Source organism: Anomaloglossus baeobatrachus, chromosome 3 (genome assembly GCF_048569485.1).
Source record: "Anomaloglossus baeobatrachus isolate aAnoBae1 chromosome 3, aAnoBae1.hap1, whole genome shotgun sequence".
Lineage (NCBI taxonomy): Eukaryota > Metazoa > Chordata > Amphibia > Anura > Aromobatidae > Anomaloglossus > Anomaloglossus baeobatrachus.
In genome coordinates this window covers 433534268-433555405 of record NC_134355.1, presented here as the reverse complement: position 1 = coordinate 433555405, position 21138 = coordinate 433534268, and the positions used below count along the sequence as shown (strand labels likewise).

Sequence of the window (21138 nt, the reverse complement as noted above, 5' to 3'; positions counted from 1 at the left end):
TTTGGTAATGAGCTGGACACAGCTGATGGACCACGTCTAGGCACATGTAGTGGCTGAGAAGGCTAAATACAGTTTAGGAGTACAATTTTAATACTTAAAGGGAACCTGTCACCAGATTTGGGCCCTATAATCTGCGGCCACCACCAGTGGGATCTTATATACAGCATTCTAACATCCTGTATATAAGAGCCCAGGCTGCTGTGTAGAACATAAAAAACACTTTATAATACTCACCTAGAAGGTCGTTCCGGTGCAGACTGGTCGAATGGGCGTCTCCGTTCTCCGTGACCGGCGCCGCCTCTTTCGGCCATCTTTGTTCTCCTTCTTCTGAAACCGACGTGCATGAAGCATCCTACGTCATACACACTCGCTGGCACTGAGGTCCTGATCAAAGTATTGTGGTGCGCCTGCGCAGGACCTCAGTACTGGCCTGTGTGCATGACATAGGACGCGTCATGGCTTAGGATTATTCCTCCTAAGCCATCTATATGGTCATGTAGGTCATAGAAAGTTGAATAAAATAACTTGATATCTGCGATCCAATGTCTTATTCCAGAGAAATACACCTTTTTCTTAATGTGTAAATTAGCTGCTAAGATCTGTGGGCAACATAGATCTCCCAGAAAGTCTTCCTCCAGTGGTAATTTTTAATGAACGAGGGCATTACCAGTATGAGTCACGTAATGACTGCCAGTCTATTTTCCAAATCTAACTGCAGAGCTATATGTGATAACAACTAACACAGTACAGCAGAGCTAGAATTTGTCTCATTCTAACCATATCTGCAGTTGTAGCTCTCCTCTCTCAGTGCTGTCTGCTTTACTGTAGAGCTGTGCCTGATTGCAACTAATACCTTTTCAACTTCTATCTCACAGGCAGCCAGATTGGACAGAGGGGAGTGCAACAGAGCTGACAGCACTATCAGGGGAAAGCTACAACTACAGATGTGTTTGTAAATAGACAACGCTTATCTCTACTGTACTGTGCTAGTGATAATCACACCCAGCTCTGTATTGAGTTCAGAAGAGCAGACTGTCAGTCATTACATGTCTCACACTGGTAACACCCTCTTCATTACATGTCTCACACTGGTAACACTGGCCCATAGATCATAGCAGTTTGTTACTAGATTAAGAAAAATGTGACTTTCTCTGGAATAAGACATGGGATTGCAGATATCATGGTATCCTTTTATTCAACTTTCTATGACCTGCTTGCTCATATAGACTGCTTAAAAGTGTTGCTTTTACTGGCGCATTCCCTTTAAGATTTTCTTTTAGATAATAAAGTGGAAGGCTATCTATCCTAAAGTGAATATTTTTACTAGTCTGATTTAATGTACACAAAACAAAAATACATGTAATGGGTGTGATAGCAATGATTTGCCTAAACCCCAGCGTACAGTAAATGTTTTGGCTTGTCTTCATGTGTGTTATTCCAGTGAAGGAGAAGGTATCTCCTAGTGCAGTGGTCCCCAACCTTTCTGACCTTGAGAGCCACATTGATCTCTGATAGAATGGTCACAAGCCACATTCAGCTCTGAGAGAGGCTTGTGAACCACATTTGTATCTCGCCCCTCACCGTAGTGACACCCAAAGCTTCCATTACCAATGTAATGACAGCCGAATCTTTTCCACAATAATCACCACATCGAGGCAATATTTCAATATCCAGGGGTTCCTTCCTCCATTCAGATCTGCTCTTCTGTTTGGGGCTACTCACAAATATCACCATCTGGAGACCTGCTCTTCATAGCTGTATGCCAGACCTGGTGCAAATGCACCTAGCTGGCAGACAGCCGTGAGCCACATATCATGAGCCCGCAAGCCACATGTGGCTCCCGAGCCACAGGTTGGGGAACCCTGGCCTAGTGTTACGTGTGTTGTGAGCAATGATAGGATCACATCCTGGAAATGTTGGGGCATAGTTCATGAGACTGCATAGCAGTTTGGGTGGTTCTCTGCTGCATCAGAGCATTAGGCAGAGATATTACATTGTTTTCTCCCCCCTTTTCTAATCCTAATGTGCCTATAATCACTCATGGCACAGTTACACGGCCAGGCTGTGTTATATATTTCATGAGTGCTCTGAATGAAGCTTGTGGCTGCTTTAATAAATGAATCCCCATCCCCCATCTCTACAGTGTCTGTCAGATTAAAGTACTTATTCCTAGAGGTTACAAAGCACTGTTACATTAGACTGGACTGGATGTAATCCTAGCGTTAACCACTTTTCCGTGTCACCAGCCTGCGCTGTCCCCAGAGCCGCAGCTGCTATGTATGGGGAGCTCTGGGGAAGGGGCGGCCTAGAAGGTATAACAACCTGTTCTAGCACAGTGATGATGTTTTTCAGCTAATGTATCCCATATCAACCCTACGCACAAATCCTCACCCTGGAAACGTCTCCCTGTGATCTACTTTACCAGCTCTCTGTCTGGGAATACTATTGCTCCTTTGTTAAACTGACGTCTTTAGCGTTTCTGCTTGCAGCAATGTATCATTGGTGAGACGTTCACTTTTGTCTATCCATTGATAAAGAGGGCTTCTCTCCCAGACAATTTATGACTTGTTTGAGAAAGTCTATGGCTTATTTCTAAATGCTGCATGCCACATTGTAACCAGCTGTTCAGACTGCAACGTAAAACCAAGCATACATCTCCCCTGCTGTCGTGTGTCATTTCAGAGTATTACGTAGTGTCGGAGAAGAACTGTATCCCAAAACAAAGTTCTCACCACTGAGGTTAAAGGCTATTCTAGTTATAATTTAGTTGTTTTCTTTCTGGAATGAGAGATCCTATATTTCCTATTATACATGTATTAATTCTGTTCACATACCTTTCTTCTCTCAGCCCATTGGTTTGTCCTGTGTTATGCATAGGAAAAGGACTAAATATGGCGTGGCTCGCATGCCACCAAACCTCTCTCTCCTTCGGTATTCTGGTAGTAGGATGGTCTCCCACCATGTGTATGTGCTGGGCAAACGCACAGGGCACATCCCTGCGATGGCTAAGTAGGAGGAATTGTGGAATAAGGATTTTATTGAGGCTAGTACAGCTTTTTAACGCTGCGTCTTGGCTCTATTTGTAACAAAAAATGAAATAGTTTTGTAGGTGATGATGCCGTGGTAAAGAAATCCTGCACTTAGGACAATCTTTACGTTTTAGGCCGGTGTCACACTTGCGAGTCTCACATCGGTATCGCCCGTCACGGTGCACACTCTCCGACAGGAGCGTGTCGGCTGCATGTATTTCTATGCAGCTGAGACGCTCCTGTCCGGATAGTGTGCGGCCGTGCCGGGTGATACTGATGTGAGACTTGCACGAGTCACTTGCAAGTGAGACTCCAGCCTTAGCGACAGTTTACATGGACCGACTGGCGCTCTATGACCACTAAACAGTATGGCATTACCGATCACCAATCAATTGCCTGTTTAAACAGGCAAACCATGGTAGATGATGTGCAGTGAGCCATTTGTTAGAGATTGCTCAGTGCGCACAGGCTGCCACTGTTCTCGGAAGCTCGAGCCCTGTTTATACCGGACGATGCGCCACCAAGATTGAATATGTTTTATGTTGCGCAAAAGTTAATGTCATCCAATGAACAAGCGTTTGTGCTCGTTATCGGCAGCCTGTTTATACTGAAAGATTATCGTGATTATCTTAAAATAAACTTGTCAACTGATGCATACACCCAGTATGTGAGCAGCATGTATGAAGAACTGATTGCACAATTTCAGCAAGGTATGTTTGACTCTAGAATGTGGCAGCATTACTCTAATAGCCGGCCATGGACCCAGACTGTAATGTTCACTAGCCAGACAGGCGGGTCACCAGCAGCTTCTCCTCATGTACTGCCCTGGATTGACAGGTCTTTCCCTGTATGTATAAGTAAAGACCTGTCAATTCAAGAAAGTATGCGTCGAGAAGCTATTGGAGATCCGCCTGTCCGACTAGTGAACAGCGCGGTCCCTGGACGGCGATTAAAGTGTTTTTCTCTGAACCCACAGCTTTTCAGAGCGAAACATACCTGGATGAAATCATACAACCAGTGCTTGATAAATGCTGACAGGTTCACTTTAAGAACTCTCATTTCACGATAATCTGTCAGAGAAAAGTCATCTTTAAAAGTTGTCCTTTGACAAAACTATAACTAAAAAATATCTCTTTGCTGGGGGCCCATGTCCTCAGTCCTGTGGAGATGACTGGCTTATTTCTGTAAATGAGCCTCTTCTGTATCACAGCAATGCATAGACAGTCTGTGGTGCGTGTGCGGTCTAATACAGCACAAACGTGAACAATAAGGAGTCTTATATCCACTGGAATTATGTTCTTCACGGATACCCTGGTAATTTTCTTTCACATTGAAGTGGCGTAAAAGTTAGATCGGTTGGGTCACAATCCTAAAGTGCTGAGTCCTGATTTTGGCGGGGTTTTGCCATCACGTATACATCAGGACCCCTTTCGAAACTGGAGCAATTTTAGACTATTTGCACAGGTTCAGGACTTCATTACGGTCGTGGATTTTGTATACTGTATATCTGAGATACTTTTCAAGAGATATCCCTGTCAGAAATCCATGTGTGTTTTTTTGTTGTTTTTTTTTCTATAAGGTTAGCAGTTCTCATGCTGTATCTGATTTGTTTATATTTCACTTGTTTTTGCAACCTTTATGGCATCAATGTAAAATATAGTGCAAATACTATATGTGATCCACATCCAAGAACTTACTTGTCACTTATTTCCAACATCAGGTGAAAAAAAACAAAAACAACCTGTATGGACAGCTATGTGGTACTAACAATGAAATCAGTAGGAAGCTTTTTCAAAGAGTATATGAAGCAGTTTTTTTATGTAGATTTTAGAGCAGAGTCCACTACATGCAAACCCTATATGATCATCCCTAACATCCCCATCCCGTGCAAAAAACCGGGGGATTTTTATGCTTGCCCATTATCATTCTGAAAAATAACATAATAGATTTTTACCTGTACTGGGAAGATGCGGATCATCTTGATTTGTCAGTAGATAATCCATTTGCTTTTGTGTAGATTTATAGGTAAAGGACCACTTTATTGAAGGAAATAATTGCTCATTTCTCTACAACTAGGTTCACTTTTTTGTCGGAATTGCCGAAAAACAAGATATCAACAGAACGCTGAGGGAACTAATCGCTACAGCAGGGGTTGGGAACCTATGGCTCGCGAGCCAGATGTCTCTTGATGGCTGGATCTAGCTAGCAGACAAATCTTTAATAAAAAAAAAAATACCGTATTTTCCAGTTTGTAAGACGCACTTTTTTTCCCTCCAAAACTGGGGGGAAAGTCTTACTGACCTCATATGGCTTACCACGGCAGCAGTAGTGGCTCATGGTCGGCGATACTGTGAGCTCGTGGGGTGTCACGGCATGCGAGCCCACAGTAGCCTGCGAGCTGCTTTGAATCTCCCACAGTTGACGAGATCGACTTTAAAAAAATGGCCATGGAGTCGGCGCGTGTGCAGATAGAACTCCACGGCCATTTTCTTGAAGTCCATTGCATCGATCTGTGCACTCTCCGCAGCCATTTTCTTGAAGTCAATCTCGTCAATTGCGGGTGATTCAAAGCAGCTCGCCAGTAGATCAATACCTCCTGCCGCCATGACACACCACAAGCCCGCAGCAGTATTGCCAACCTTCCACACACTGACCCTCTTGAGCCGTGACATCTCCTCCTCCTCCGTGCCCGCAGCATCTCCTACCTTGCCTCCTGGGACATTCTAAGCTTCTCCACCACCACCGCTCCTCCCTGGTGAGTATGGCTCTCATGGAATTACATTTTAAAATGTGGCGTTCATGGCTCTCTCAGCCAAAAAAGTTCCCGACCCCTGCACTACAGTGTTATGAGGCCGATGGGAGCCATTTTGGACTTAATCTGACCCAAAAGCGTAGTTTACCACAGATATGATAGGACAGAGACCAGAAGACCAATGTGGCTCCATCATCCTCATAATAGTAATTGGCAACATCTTGGTTTTTATTGGAATCCAGTTTTCTTCGGCGCTCCATTGGGAGACCCAGACGATTGGGGTGTATAGCTACTGCCTCCGGAGGCCACACAAAGTATTACACTAAAAAGTGTAAGGCCCCTCCCCTTCTGCGTATACACCCCCCGTGGGATCACGGGCTGCTTCAGTTTTATGCTTTGTGCGAAGGAGGTCAGACATCCACGCTTAGCTCCACTGTTTTTAGTCAGCAGCAGCTGCTGACTATGTCGGATGGAAGAAAAGAGGGCCCATACTAGGGCCCCCAGCATGCTCCCTTCTCACCCCACTTTTGTCGGCGGTGTTTGTTAAGGTTGAGGTACCCATTGCAGGTACGGAGGCTGGAGCCCACATGCTGTTTCCCTTCCCCATCCCCCTGAAGGGCTCTGGTGAAGTGGGATCTTACCGGCCTCCAGGCTCTGAGGCCGGGCTCCATCCACAGACCCGGAGATCCTGCTGGAATGGAGCGGAGTGGAGTATCGTCAGGGACAGGCCCTGCAACGTTAAGGTACTCTGTGTCCCCGTACAGTCTATGCACAGACACACTCCAGCGTTGCTGGGTGTGTTAGTGCGCCGGGGACAGTAGCGCTGCGCGCTTGGGCTTTACTCACTGCAGCTTAGCTGAGTGAGTTTATGTGTCGGGAACTACCGCGCCAGCCGCTGCTGGAGCTGCGGCGCGGCTGAGACTTGTGGTGCGCTGGGGACTTTCGCGCTGCCGCGCTTTTACGACGGCAGCGCTTATAAATCTAGTCCCCGGCTTTTGCGGCCTAGTTACGCTTCGTTCCCGCCCCCAACCCTGCCAGTCAGGGAAGGGGCGAGACGCTGTACAATAGTCAGCGCCGAGGGCTGGAGTCTTATTTACATACTCCAGCCCTCTCACTGGGCACAGGGGGACGCCAGTTTCCCGCTCTTGTCTGGGGCACGCCCACGGCCCGCCCCTCTTCACAGGACGCCGGCAGCCATTCCTGCAGGCAATCTAAGCTGGAGAACGGACACAGGCTCTGGGAGACCCAGCAAAGGGATTCTGGCGACCACTTAACCGCTTATGCGGGCGGTAAGCAGCACCTTGGTGCTGACCCCACTATTGCCACAGTGTTTTTTTGTGTACTTTATCCTTGTACTTATATTTGCAAGACCATACACAGACACACGCCAGCATTGCTGGGCGTGTTAGTGCGCCGAGGACAACAGCGCTGCGCGCTTGGACTATACTCACTGCAGCTTAGCTGAGTGAGTTTATCTGTGGGAAACTGCCGCGCTGGAGGCTGCGGCGCGGCTGAGACTTGTGGCTGTACGGTCGCTTCTTGGCGATATACCCCTAGATAGCTCTTAGGAGACAACAGCATGTCGTCAGCATAGAGCAAGGGGGCCAAGGCACAGGCTTTCCTGTCTGTACCGCACGTGAGGCTGTTGTACCGGCAGGTTCCACTAACCCCTAATGGGTAGAGTCTCTGCTAGTGGTGGCCCAGAGAGGGCCACCTGTGAAACTGTCCAGAGGACAGAGTTTGCAGTTTTTTTGCTGATAAAATGTCTTGGACTATGAACAAAATTCTAGCAACTTTGCAGTCCAGGGTGGTGACTCAGACCAAGGGCATTGTTGAATCAAGGCTCCCCGGTCTCCCTCAGTTGGAACTAATCCGTGCTCCAAGGGGGTCCCATACATCCCAGACTGAAGGCTCTGACACGGACGACAGTCCCAGACAGCCTAAGCGAGCTCGCTGGGAGAGACCCTCGACTTCACACACTGGTCAGGGTCTCAGCGAGGGGATTCTCTGTTTGATAAGGTAGCTGGTCAGGTTTCTGATCCTGAGACCGCTTTCATTCTGGATGCTCCTAATGGGACGCCATGGTGAATGATCTCATAGCGCCCATCAATACACTGGTGGATATTTCTCCCTCAGCCCCTCCAGTGGAGGAGGCAGCTTCAGCAGGAGAAATTCCATTTCAGGTATCCCAAGCGTAAATTCAGTACCTTTTGGGCCTCTCTGACTCAGAGGAGCAGTCCAGAAACACTACGCTTATCCAGACAAGCTTTTCTCCACCGCGACATCCTCCATAGTTGCAGTGGAAGACGGGACTTCACTTATAGATGCCATTGACAGACAGATGGACCTCTGGTTGAAATCTGTCTGTGAAGCTATCGGCGTGTCGTTTGCTCCGGCATTCGCAGCCGTATGGTCACTCCAAGCTATTTCAGCTGGTCTTGCGCAGATAGACACTGTCACACGTACATCTGTGCCGCAGGTGGCGTCCTTAACCTCGCATGCATTGCGACTTACGCTATTCATGCTGTCCTGGACTCTACGGGCCGTACGCCGGTGGCATACGCCAACTCCGTGGTTTTGCGCAGACCCTTGGGGTTAAGGGAATGGAAGGCAGCTCCTGCTTCCAAAAAGGGCTTAACCAGTTTGCCATTATCTGGTGACAGACTGTTGGCTGAGCGATTGGATGAAATCATTAAACAGGCCAAGGGTAAGGATTCTTCCTTACACCAGCCCAGATCAAACAAAACCCAAGGAAGGACAGTCGACGTTTCGGTCCTTTCCAGGCTCGGGCTGGTCCCAATTTTCCTAGTCCAAAAGGACTCAAAAGGCTCAGAGGGGCTCAGACTCCTGGCGGGCTCAATCACGCCCACAGAAGGCAGCCGGAGGAACCGCTACCAAGGCGGTTTCCTCATGACTTTCAGCCCTCTCTCTCTCTCTCTCTCTCCGCATCCACGGTCGGTGGCAGACTCTCCCGCTTTGGCGGCATTTAGCTGCCACAGGTCAAAGACCGGTGGGTGAGAGACATTTTCTCTCACGTGTACAGGATAGAGTTTTGTTCTCGTCCTCCGGCTCGATTCTTCAGAACTTCCCCACCTCTCGACCGAGCCGATGCTCTTCTGCAGGCAGAAGGAGTGATAATCCCTGTTCCTCTTCAGGAACAAGGTCACGGTTTTTACTCCAATCTGGTTGTGGTGCCATAAAAGGACGGCTCTTCCGTTCCGTTCTAGACCTAAAACTGCTCAAAAAGCAGTGTAAACCAGGCGGTTCCGGATGGAATCCCTCCGCTCCGTCATTGCCTCAAGGTCTCAAGGAGATTCCTGGCATCAAGAGACATCAGGATGCTTATCTCCACGTGCCAATTGCTCCAGAGCACCAGCGTTTTGCTGCGATTCGTTATAGAAAACGAGCAACTTCAGTTCGTAGACCTGCCCTTAGGTCTGGCGACAGCCCCACAGGTTTTCACCAAGGTCACGGCAGCAGTGGTAGCAGTCCGGCACTCTCAGGGTCACTCTGTGATCACTTACTTGGACGATCTACTTGTCAACGCACCCTCTCAAGAGGCATGCCAACGCAGCCTGAACGTTGTGCTGGAGACTCTCCAGAGTTTCGGGTGGATCATCAACTTTTCAAAGTTAAATCTGACACCGACCCAATTACTGACATATCTTGGCATAGAGTTCTATACTCTCTCAGCGATAGTGAAGCTTCCGCTGGACAAACAGCGTTCACTACAGACGGGGGTGCAGTCTCTCCTTCAAGGCCAGTCACACCCCTTAAGACGCCTCATGCACTTCCTACCGAAGATGGTAGCAGCAATGGAGGCAGTCCCTTTCGCGCAGTTTCATCTGCGTCCACTTCAATGGGACATTCTCCGCCAAAGCGATGGGAAGTCGACGTCCCTAGACAGGAACGTCTCCTTTTCTCAGACGGTCAAGGACTCTCTTCAGTGGTGACTTCTTCCCACCTCATTGTCAAAAGGAAGGTCCTTCCTACCCCCATCCTGGACGGCGGTCACGACAGACGTGAGTCTGTCAGGGTGGAGAATAGTCTTTCTCCACCACAGGGCTCAGGGTACGTGGACTCAGCAGGAGTCCACCCTTCAGATCAATGTTCTGGAAATCTAAGCAGTGTATCTTGCCCTGCAAGCCTTCCAGCAGTGGCTGGAATGCAAACAGATCCGAGTTCAGTCGGACAACTCCACAGCGGTAGCATACATCAACCACCAAGGCAGAATACGCAGTCGGCAAGCCTCCAAAGAAGTCCGGCGGATTCTGATGTGGGTGGAAGACAGAGCATCCACCATATCCGCAGTTCACATCCCGGGCGTAGAAAACTGGGAAGCAGACTTCCTCAGTCGCCAGGGTATGGACGCAGGGGAATGGTCTCTGCACCCGGACGGGTTTCAGGAAATCTGGGGCCTTCGGGGGAGGCCGGACGTCGACCTAATGGCGTCTAGGCACAACACCAAGGTCACGAGTTTCATGGTGTGGTCTTACGATCAACGAGCTCTGGCGGCAGGCGCCTTAGTTTAGGATGGGTCGCAGTTCCAGCTACCCTATGTGTTTCCCCCTCTGGCACTGTTGCCCAGAGTGCTACGCAAGATCAGCGCCGATTGCCGCCGCGCCCTCCTCGTCGCCCCAGACTGGCAGAGGAGGTCGTGGTACCCGGATCTGTGGCATCTCACAGTCGGCCAGCCGTGGGCACTACCAGACCGGACAAACTTACTGTCCCAAGGGCCGTTTTTTCCATCTGAATCCTACGGCCCTAAACCTGACTGGGTGGCCATTGAGTCCTGGATCCTAGCGTCTTCAGGATTATCTCATGACGTCATTGCCACTATGTGACGGGCTAGGAAGCCGACGTCTGCCAAGTTCTACCACTGGACGTGGAAGATATTCTTACTTTAGTGCTCTGTTCAGGGACTGTCTCCCTGGCCATTTGCATTGCCTACTTGTCTTTCCTTCCTGCAATCGGGTTGGGAAACAGGTTTGTTGCTCGGCTCCCTTAAAGGATAAGTTCCAGCGCTGTCTGTATTTTTTCAGAAGCGGCTAGCACGACTTCCTCAGGTACGCACGTTCCTGCAGGGGGTTTGTCACATTGTCCCTCCGTACTGAGGCCGTTAGACCCATGGGATCTGACCAGGGTACTAATTGCTCTCCAGAAGCCGCCATTCGAGCCTCTGAGGGATGTTTCACTTTCTCGACTTTCACAGAAAGTGGCCTTTCTGGTAGCGGTCACGTCCCTTCGGAGAGTGTCCGAGCTAGCAGCGCGGTCATCCAAAGCTCCCTTCCTGGTGTTTCACCAAGACAACGTAGTGCTGCGCCCGATTCCGGAGTTTTTCTCCCTAAGGTGGTATTCCCTTTTCATCACAATCAGGATATCTCCTTACCTTCCTTTTGTTCTTGTCCATTTCATCGATATGAAATGGATTTGCATTGTTGGATCTGGTGAAGAGCACTCAGAATCTACATTTCCCGCACGGCGCCCCTGCGCCGATCGGATGCACTTTTTGTCCTTGTCACTGGTCAGCGCAAGGGGTCGCAGGCTGCCAAATCCACCCTGGCTCGATGGATCAAGGAACCAATCCTTGAAGCCTACCGTTCTGCTGGGCTTCCGGTTCCATCAGGGCTGAAGGCCCATTCTACCAGAGCCGTGGGTGCGTCCTGGGCATTACGGCACCAGGCTACGGCTCAGCAGGTGTGCCAGGCGGCTACCTGGACGAGTCTGCACACCTTCACCAAGCGTTATCAGGTGCATGCCTAGGCTTAGGCGGATGCCAGCCTAAGTAGAAGAGTCCTGCAGGCGGCGGTTGCCTCCATGTAGGGAAGGGCTGTTTTTACAGTCCAAGCTTGAGGTATTAATTTACCCACCCAGGGACTGCTTTTGGACGTCCCAATCGTCTGGGTCTCCCAATGGAGCGCCGAAGAAGAAGGGAATTTTGTTACTTACCGTAAATTCCTTTTCTTCTAGCTCCAATTGGGAGCACCCGCCCCTGTTCCTTCGGGTTTTTTGGTTGTTCGGGTACACATGTTGTTCATGTTGAATGGTTTCAGTTCTCCGATGTTCCTTCGGATTGAATTTGTTTAACCAGTTATTGGCTTTCCTCCTTCTTGCTTTTGCACTAAAACTGAAGCAGCCCGTGATCCCACGGGGGGTGTATACGCAGAAGGGGAGGGGCCTTACACTTTTTAGTGTAATACTTTGTGTGGCCTCCGGAGGCAGTAGCTATACACCCAATCGTCTGGGTCTCCCAATTGGAGCTAGAAGAAAAGGAATTTACGGTAAGTAACAAAATTCCCTTCTTTTGGGATTTAAGCTGGAAACCTGATTTCGGTACTCGACAAAGAATATTGCATTTGTGTGACCCTAATTATTGTGAGGAGTTCACATATGATGTAACAACGTCCTGCTATGTGTGAAGTTGCTAATAATAGTGGTCCCTGCCTCTAGTCAGGATGAAGAAAACTTAAGCTGTTTAAATCCCATTAGCCGATAACGCCTCAGCTATGCTGTCAGCGCCTAGTCGCCACTCCAAAGTGTGTACATTCACATTACGAGCCAAACCCCACTGAAATAACTTGGGTGCAATACATTACTTATCGGGATATGCATTGCATTAAAGTATCCTGTTTGATGATTCCTGTTACCACAACCACAGGCAGTATAAATCTAACATAGGCTGCTTCTTTGCCGCCGCGCCATTTCAGAGAAAATCTGGTATAAGATCAAAATTGGTCTCATTGTTTCAATCATTTTGTCGGGTATCTGCTGGTGTCTTCTATTCCAGCTACGTTTAGGTGACCAGCTTATAGCTATAGAGACACCTGTCAATCGGGTCAGTCTTGAAAAATCGGCCCAGGCAACTGGTTTTCCCCGTAGCTGGCTTTTTTTTTTTTTTTTTTTTTTATTGTTTTCTCTTCAACAATGCAGCAAACTACACAAGAATTTGCAATCGTACAGAATTCTGGACTTGCTAAAACACTTTGAGGAACTAGTAAAATTATGGATCAGTCAGTGGTGGATGGAGACAACGTCAATGTGTAAGACATCTCCATTTAACTACATTAGAAAGTACTTAGTGGCAGACATCACCTTTTTAGTGGAGGATAGGATCCAGGGTTCAGGATTGGTGTGGTCAATGATTGCTGGTTAAAAAATAAACCTTTTTAAGCTGTTGTCTCATAGCGGCAAGGGCTGTCCATAGACTGAAAAAGGGCATGTGGATGTCCTGTAGACTATAGCAAATGTACATATTTTTTGGATATATAGTATTTGTTGCACGTTAGCACAGCTAGATTAATGATGAGCGAATTTCTAAATACTCAGATTCGTGATACTCGTAACGAGTACTGCCTAATACTCGCGTATGCATTCCGAATACTGTGGGCAATGCAAGTCAATGGGTAATACTTGCAATGTAACGAGTAACCCGAATGCCGTACTACTCGCAGAAATAGTGTGGGTTACTCGTTACATTGCGAGTATCCCCATTGCACTGCACACACTATTTGGCATGCATACGCGAGTATTAGACAGTACTCGTTAGGAGTATTGCGAATCTGAGTATTTTGAAACTTGCTCATCATTAAACTAGATCTGTTCTTCAGAGTCGGTAATGTATGCATGGCTGATTGCGTTTGTGTTCTAGGCCACGGAAGGTTGTATTCCTTAACCTTATTAGAAATTCCATGATTCTCCGCGACGGTGAAACGGGGAAGACTATGTGGCAAGGAGCAGAAGATTTGTCATTTCCAGGAGTTGAACATGAAGGTATGTTTCAGTATGTCCTATTAAAGTGTTGTTCTTGCCATCTAATCTCACCAGATTTCACTATATAAGCTGCAGACATTATTAATTGGATTTCTTAGACTCTGTGTGATAAAAATAACCTAGTAATATGATTCTCCAAGCCACTACAATTAAGGCTATACTTGTATAGCTTCTTATTTTTTATTTTTTTTTTTGTGGAAAAAAATTGAAAATTTTGCAAATAATAAAATTAGTTAGATTCATGATCGTTTAAGACTAGTAACACTTATGTTTTCATCAGTGAAGCTTTGTGAAGACTTTTTTTGTGTGTGGGAAGCTGACATTTTTTTTTTTTTTATTAATACCATTTTGGGGTACATAAGACTTTTTGATAGCTTTTTATTCCATTTTTTAGGATTGGTTCAGCATGCAAAAAAACTTAAAATCTGGTGTTTTAGAATAATTTTTTTTTTTTTTTTTTTTTTACAGTGTTTACCATATTGGTTATTTAATTTTATATTTTGATAGCTTGGATCTTTTACAAACACAGCAACACCAAATATATCTATGTAGATAGACAGGTAGATACAGACCTGCTCATCGTTATTGGCACATAATATACAGTATATATATAAAAAAAGACGTAGCTCTATGCGGTATTTTTGAGTCTCCGAACAGATAAAGCAGACGGCTACGAGCTGCTACCCCCCATCTGCCTGGCTTTACCTTGGCTGGTAATCAAAATACAGGGAAGCCCATTAATTTTTTTTTTTAATTATTTAAACAAATAATTTTAAAAAAAAACGCGTGGGTTTCCACCATATTTTGATCACAAGTCAAGTAAAGCCTGGGGGCTGGGATTCTCGGCAGTCTGCCTGAAAATGAACCCTGAAAATGGCGCATTGTTTCTTAGCGCCATTTCCAGGCGCTTTACCCGGCTCGTCCAGTGGCCCTAATGTGGTGATACGCTGGGTAATAAAGGGTTAATAGCAGCTTTGTGTTCTCAGATGGTACTAAAAAATTATGAAACTACGTAATTCATGGTGTCACGCCAAATTAGACATAGCCACCATGAATTTCTAGTAAACAGTAAAAAAAACCTTTTTTTTTATTAGAAATAAAACAAAAAAAAAACATTTAGAGACTCTATCTTTATTATAAAAAAAACCTTAGGGGTGCTTCACACACAGCGAGCTCGCTGCCGAGATCGCTGCTGAGTCACGCTTTTTGTGACGCAGCAGTGACCTCATTAGCGATCTCGCTGTGTGTGACAATGAGCAGCGATCTGGCCCCTGCTGCGAGATCGCTGCTTGTTACACACAGCCCTGGTTCGTTTTCTTCAAAGCCGCTCTCCCGCTGTGACACACAGATCGCTGTGTGTGACAGCGAGAGAGCGACAAATGAAGCGAGCAGGGAGCAGGAGCCGGCATCTGACAGCTGAGGTAAGCTGTATCCAAGATAAACATCGGGTAACCAAGGTGGTTACCCGATATTTACCTTAGTTACGAGCCTCTGCAGCTCTCACGCTGCCTGTGCTGCCGGCTCCGGCTCTCTGCACATGTAGCTGCTGTACACATCGGGTTAATTAACCCGATGTGTACTGTAGCTATGGTAGGAGAGCAAGGAGCCAGCGCTCAGTGTGCGCGGCTCCCTGCACACACAGCTGTGCGCTGGTAACTAACGTAAACATCGGGTAACCATACCCGATGTTTACCTTAGTTACCAGTCTCCGCAGCTTCCAGACGGCAGCTCCGTGCAAGCGCAGCGTCGCTTGCACGTCGCTGCTGGCTGGGGGCTGTTCACTGGTCGCTGGTGAGATCTGCCTGTTTGACAGCTCACCAGCGACCATGTAGCGATGCAGCAGCGATCCTGACCAGGTCAGATCGCTGGTCGGATCGCTGCTGCATCGCTAAGTGTGAAGGTACCCTTAGTCTGACGTAATCCACAGGGACAGAAATGTCAACTCTGCTTCATCACTCTGTAAAGACAGTCTATACACAGTGAGAATCAGAGAGCATTGTCAGCTCTGCTACATCGCTCTGTACAGAGCGTGTAGCAGAGCTGACGCTGAGGGTATGACTCATGCAGTCTCACATTGGCATCACCCCGCACAGCCTGACAATCTCCGGACAGGAAAGCTTCAGCTGCATGGAAATATATGCAGCTGTCCACTCCTGCGGGGAGATTGTGCGCCGTGATGCGACACTCGCACAGTGACAAAGTTCACTTAAAAGGACCTTTGATGACGTCATAGTCATGTGACCAGTCTGTAAGCCAATGTCTGTACAACATTCACACCAGACTGGTCACTTGGCTATGATGTCATTGAAGGATATGTAAGTCAGTGCTGGTTATTGGCGGCACATCAATGATCGAACGCGGAAGCAGTGGCCAGGAGACAGTCTGCGGGATGCGTCACGGGACCTGTAAGTATGATCATAATTTTTTTACAGCCCCTGGACCCGATCTGTACCTGATTTGTAACATAAGCCTCCCAGGAAAGCTCGTGATCGGGATCGTGTACACGATCCCCGATCTTTAAAGGTCAAGATCGCCCATCCCCAACTATAAATAAATCTTCCTGGTTTTGACATAAATTATGCTGCCATGCCTACCTCAATGCAACTAAGAAGCAAGCTGAGTAAGTACCCCCTCACACTTCTTTAAAGGGAACCTGTCACCAGATTTGTCCTCTATAAACTGTGACCACCACCAGTAAGCTCTTTATATACAGCATTCTAGAATGCTGTATATAAGTGCCCATGCTGATCTTCATAACATAACATCTTTTATTATGCTCGCTGGTCTTGGTCCGGCATCGCTAGTCTTGGTCCGGCGCCTCCGATCTTCTTGCGATTGCTGTCTTTTTTTTTTTCTCTGCTTCGTGTGAATGACTCGTCCTAAGTCATCCACACAGAGTCCTCCATTGTGCACACGCACTTCTCTCTACCCTACTGACAGCAGATCAAAGTAGTGTAGTGCGCATTCGTGGACGTTGTTTGAGCTTTCCCTGCACCTATGTTTTACAGTACTTTGATCTGCCCGCAGCAGGATAGAGAGAAGTGCGCGAGCGAGGGCGCGAAACAGTGTACTCTGTGTGGATGACATAGGACGCGTCATTCACACAAAGCAAGAAGGAGGGAACCCCGATTGCAAGAAGATAGGAGGCACTAGACCGAGACCAGCAATGCCCATTGGACCGGAGCATGCCACAGGTGAGTATAATAAAAGCTGTTTTTTACGTTATACAAATCGGTCTGGCCACTTATATACAGTATTCTAGAATGCTGTATATAAGAACTTAATGGTGATGGCCTCAACTTATAGGGGACATATCTGGTGACAGGTTCCCTTTTTAAGCATGTGAATTACAAGCTCGATGGTGTTGAGATCTGGTGATTGACTCGGCCATGGCAGAATATTCCACTTTTTTGCCTCAAAAAAAAATCCCGAGTTGCTTATATGTTTTGGATTATTGACCATCTGTAATGTGAATCACTGTTTCATCTAAGCAGAGATTATAGCCCTGTACACTTCAGAAGTCATCTGGCTGCTTTTTTCTTTAGTCACATCATAAATAGTGATGAGTGAGCACTACCATGCTCTGGTGCTCGGTACTTGTAACGACCAGTTGGGTGCTCGGATGTGTGCCGTTCCAGTAGTTGAGTATAATAGAAGTCAGTGGGGAACTTGAGCATATTTCCCCCAAAACCTTTTGGAAAAATGGTCGAGTTCCCAATTTATTTCCATTATACTTGGGTAATCATGTTGCCCCCATCCGAGCATCCAACTGCTCATCACTAATCAATAAACACAAGTTACCTAGTGCCATTGGAAGCCATGCCATTACACTGCCTCCACCATGTTTTACAGAAATTGTGGTATGCTTTGGACCATTGGCGTTTCAAAGCATTCTCCATACGTTCTTCCGTTCAATCTGGTACAGGTAAGGTTGATCTTAGTTTCACTTGTCCAAAGATTGTTTTTCCAGAACTGGGCTGGCTTCTTTAGATGTTGTTTTTGTTTTTGTTTTTTTTTTCAAATTCTAATCTGTACTTTCTATTTTTAAGGCTGATTATTGGTTTTGCACCTTTTTGTGAATCCTTGGTATTTGCTCTCATGAAGGCATCTCTTTATAGAAGACTTAGATACTGAAACACTCACTGGAGAGTGTTATTCACTTGGTTGGATGTTTTGAAGAGGTATTTCTTATTCCTGAAAGGATTCTGTGATCATCCACTACTGTTGTCGTTCTTTGGTGTTAAGGCCATTTTGTGTTCCCAAGCTCACTAGTGCGCTCTGTTTTTTGCATAATGTACTAAACTTGTTGATTTGGCCACTCGTAACATTTCTGCTATTTCTCTGATGGATCTCTTCTTTTTTTTTTCAGCCTAATAATGGTCAATTTATCTTCCATTCAGAGCTCCTTTGATTGTATGTTGTGAGTTCACAGCAACTGCTTCCAAATGCAAATGCCAAACCTAGAATCAGCTCCAGACCTTTTACCTGCTTAATTGATGATGGATTGACGAGGAAATAGCCCATTAAAGAGCTTTTGAGATAATTGTCCAATTACCTTTGGTCCCTTGAAATAGAGGCAGCTACATAGCTTGTAAATCTTAAACCCTTACTCCATTTAGGATGTAAATACCCTCAAATTAAAGCTGAGTGCCTGCCCTTTTAAGCTCATATTTATTATGTAACTGTATCTAAAATATGTTTTGGTTAAACAGCTAAATGCCAAAACTTGAGTCACTGTCCAAATATTTCTGTACCTAACTGTAATTCCATGAATGGCCCTAAAAAACTGAAATAAAAAAATGTCACTATAGGGAACTTGCCAGCACAATTTTGCAATGTAATGACATGGCTGTAATGGTGCTGTAGTACAGATCAACAAAGATATAAAAAAAGAACAACAAACTCGATTTCTTCACCAGTAACTACTTGAAGTTTTGGTGCACAGGGGCTGGACTGTACATGGGGTCTTCTCCTTGTCTGTGATTCCCCCAACTCCTCCGCTTGCCTCTGGTCTATGAATGACCTGCCTCCTCTGTTTGATATCTCAGCAGTGACTTGTCATTCACAGATTAGCAGAGGGAATCGGGAATCATAGACAGGGAGGAGAAGACCCAGTGTACATTCCAGCTCCTGTGCACAGAAATCTAAATAGCAGACCACTTCAAATGCTGATTAAAGAACTGCAAAGTGGATTTCTTCACCAAAGGTATCAATGTAATCAGTATTACAGCACCAATGCAGCCATGTCTTTACTGTACATTACAAAATCATGTAGACAGGATCTCTTTAACTGAAACCAAGATGCATTGTTTATGTGATGGAGTGTTCGTTGTTGGATGAACTACATTTAAATGTAAAAAACCCCCCGCATTGCTGAACATGTATATGATGCACTCAATAAGGTTCCTGGTATATCGGATGCAGAAAAACCTTTTGTTGATGTTCACAATACATTAGAAAAAAAATGAAAAGAAGCAGCTGCAGTCACAATTTATGTCAGTGTCCTTTATTGAAAATCCATAAAATCACCGGGGAACGGGATGCAGGTAAGGGGGAGCGGGGTGCATCGGGACGACGGCCGTTTCGTGCTTGACACGCGTGAAACAGCCGTCGTCCTGATGCACCCCGCTTCCCAGTGATTTTATGGATCTTCAACAAAAGACACTTGGACATAAATGGTGAGTGCGGCTGCTTCTTTTCTTTTTTTCTGATGTTACATGAAACTTTGCTTATTGCAGCACACCACTTCATAGTCCTATCCTGAATGCTTCAGTATCATTGTTGCCTAAGTGGAGTTTTCAATAAGTGGGTGGTGCTAAACCTCTACATTGTTGCTCGTTTGATGTTCATAATATAAACCTACATTCCTTCACTTTTTACAGTGTAGAACTGGTCAATAAACCAATTTGTGTAGAGAGAAGAGAGGCAGCATTCATTTTACATTTACACTTTAGAATACTAATTTTAACTAGAAAACATTTACTGTATATTTATTCATCTACATTGGTTCAATGTTATTTTTGATGTATATCCATTTATATCCTTTCTAATAATTGTCTGTCATGTTATCTGCATTCGGTCCATATGTCTTTTTTCCTTGCAGGTCTTTAAAGGGAACCAAACATCAGGATTTTGGTATATAAGGTGCAGCCAGTGCAGTACTGGCACTATCAGGCACATTGTCCTGTTGTGACCGCACGCGCTCCCGCAGTCACAACAGATCTGAAGATGTGAGGGCGCATGCGCCGCCCTCTCAGGCACCGCCCTCTCATGCACCATAATACTGTGGGCTTCAGAAACATGGCGCCAGAGATGAGCACTATGCGCAGGCGCTAACTCAGATGCCGTGTAACTGAAGATTAGAAATTTACATACAGCCAGTGAGAGGGAGGAACAGGGGGTGGGGATATACGTGCATAACCCGCCCGGACATTAGCAGCGAGGTGCACACGTCAATCAAAAAGTGCATGAATTTTCAAACTTTATAAAGTTGAATTTCACAGCCTAAACACCCTAGCTGCCCACTAATGGTATGTACACAATGTGCCTGATAGTGCCAGTACTGCACTGGCTGCACCTTATATAGGAAAATGCTGATGTTTGGTTCCCTTTAAAGGGGTGGTTCACCCATATTTTTTATTTTCTAGATCGATATTATATTGAGAAACAATGTTGCTCTCAAATACCTTATGTTGGCAATAATGCCTGTTAGAGGTGCTATTGCGGACCGCTGTTCCCCGCTCTGTGACCCCCGGGCTCCGTGACCTCGGGGATCCGGTGATGTCACGTCAAGTTGGGGATCACTTCACATCACCGCGGCCGGCCCCGGTCTTCCTTAGTCACTGAACTGTGGGCGGTGTTTCACCACTCGTCACAGCCCAGCATGTCTCCTGCTTGCAGCGCTTTGCTGTGAGGGAGGAGGGAGCTGATGGGCTGTGACGAGCGGTGAAACACTGCCCACAGCCCATTACTCACGGACACTGCGGTCAGCCGCGATGTAACAGGCACTTGACGTGACGTCACCGGATCCCTGAGGTCATGGAGCCCGGGGGTCAGGCATGGGGAACAGCAGTCTGCAATAGCGACTCTCACAGGCACTATTGCCAACATAAGGTATTTGAGAGAAACATTGTTTCTCAACATATCGCTCTAGAAAATAAAAAATATGGGTGAACCACTTCTTTAAATATATTTTTACATTGAAAGAATAAGGTTGCAGATGCCTAATTTGAGACTAATTTGTAACGAACACCTGTGAAGATCTCATAAAAATGGATAACACTAAGAGAATCATATATACAGGGGGGCGTGGCCTGGACCTCATGTAGGGAGGAAGCAGCACAGGAGAGCTCCTGCCTGGATCCGCTCAAAATCCTGAATACCGGCCCTGTTAATAGGCATAACTAACCTGGAAGGCTGCAATATTCACCCAGGCATCTGGAGAGGGGAGGATACTAGCACCATGCCGATCCGTATCAGGAAGAAAGATAAGGATAAAGACGCACAGGAATGTGTCCCTGCAGTGGCCAAGAGAGCACCAGCAAAAACCAGGCCGTCCTGTAGTGGAGCAGTGGGGGCTGTGAGCAG

General features: G+C 46.4%; 1 protein-coding gene across 4 annotated transcripts in view; it reads left to right on the top strand.

The window, feature by feature from the left end:
- PDE6D (phosphodiesterase 6D) overlaps nt 1-21138 on the top strand; it is a 91984-nt gene that overhangs the window by 47450 nt on the left and 23396 nt on the right. For all 4 annotated transcript variants that reach the window (XM_075340405.1, XM_075340402.1, XM_075340403.1 and 1 more), the window contains exon 3: nt 13463-13551. In XM_075340405.1, coding sequence (XP_075196520.1) covers nt 13463-13551 — 89 coding nt within the window. The remainder of the gene's footprint in view (nt 1-13462; nt 13552-21138) is intronic.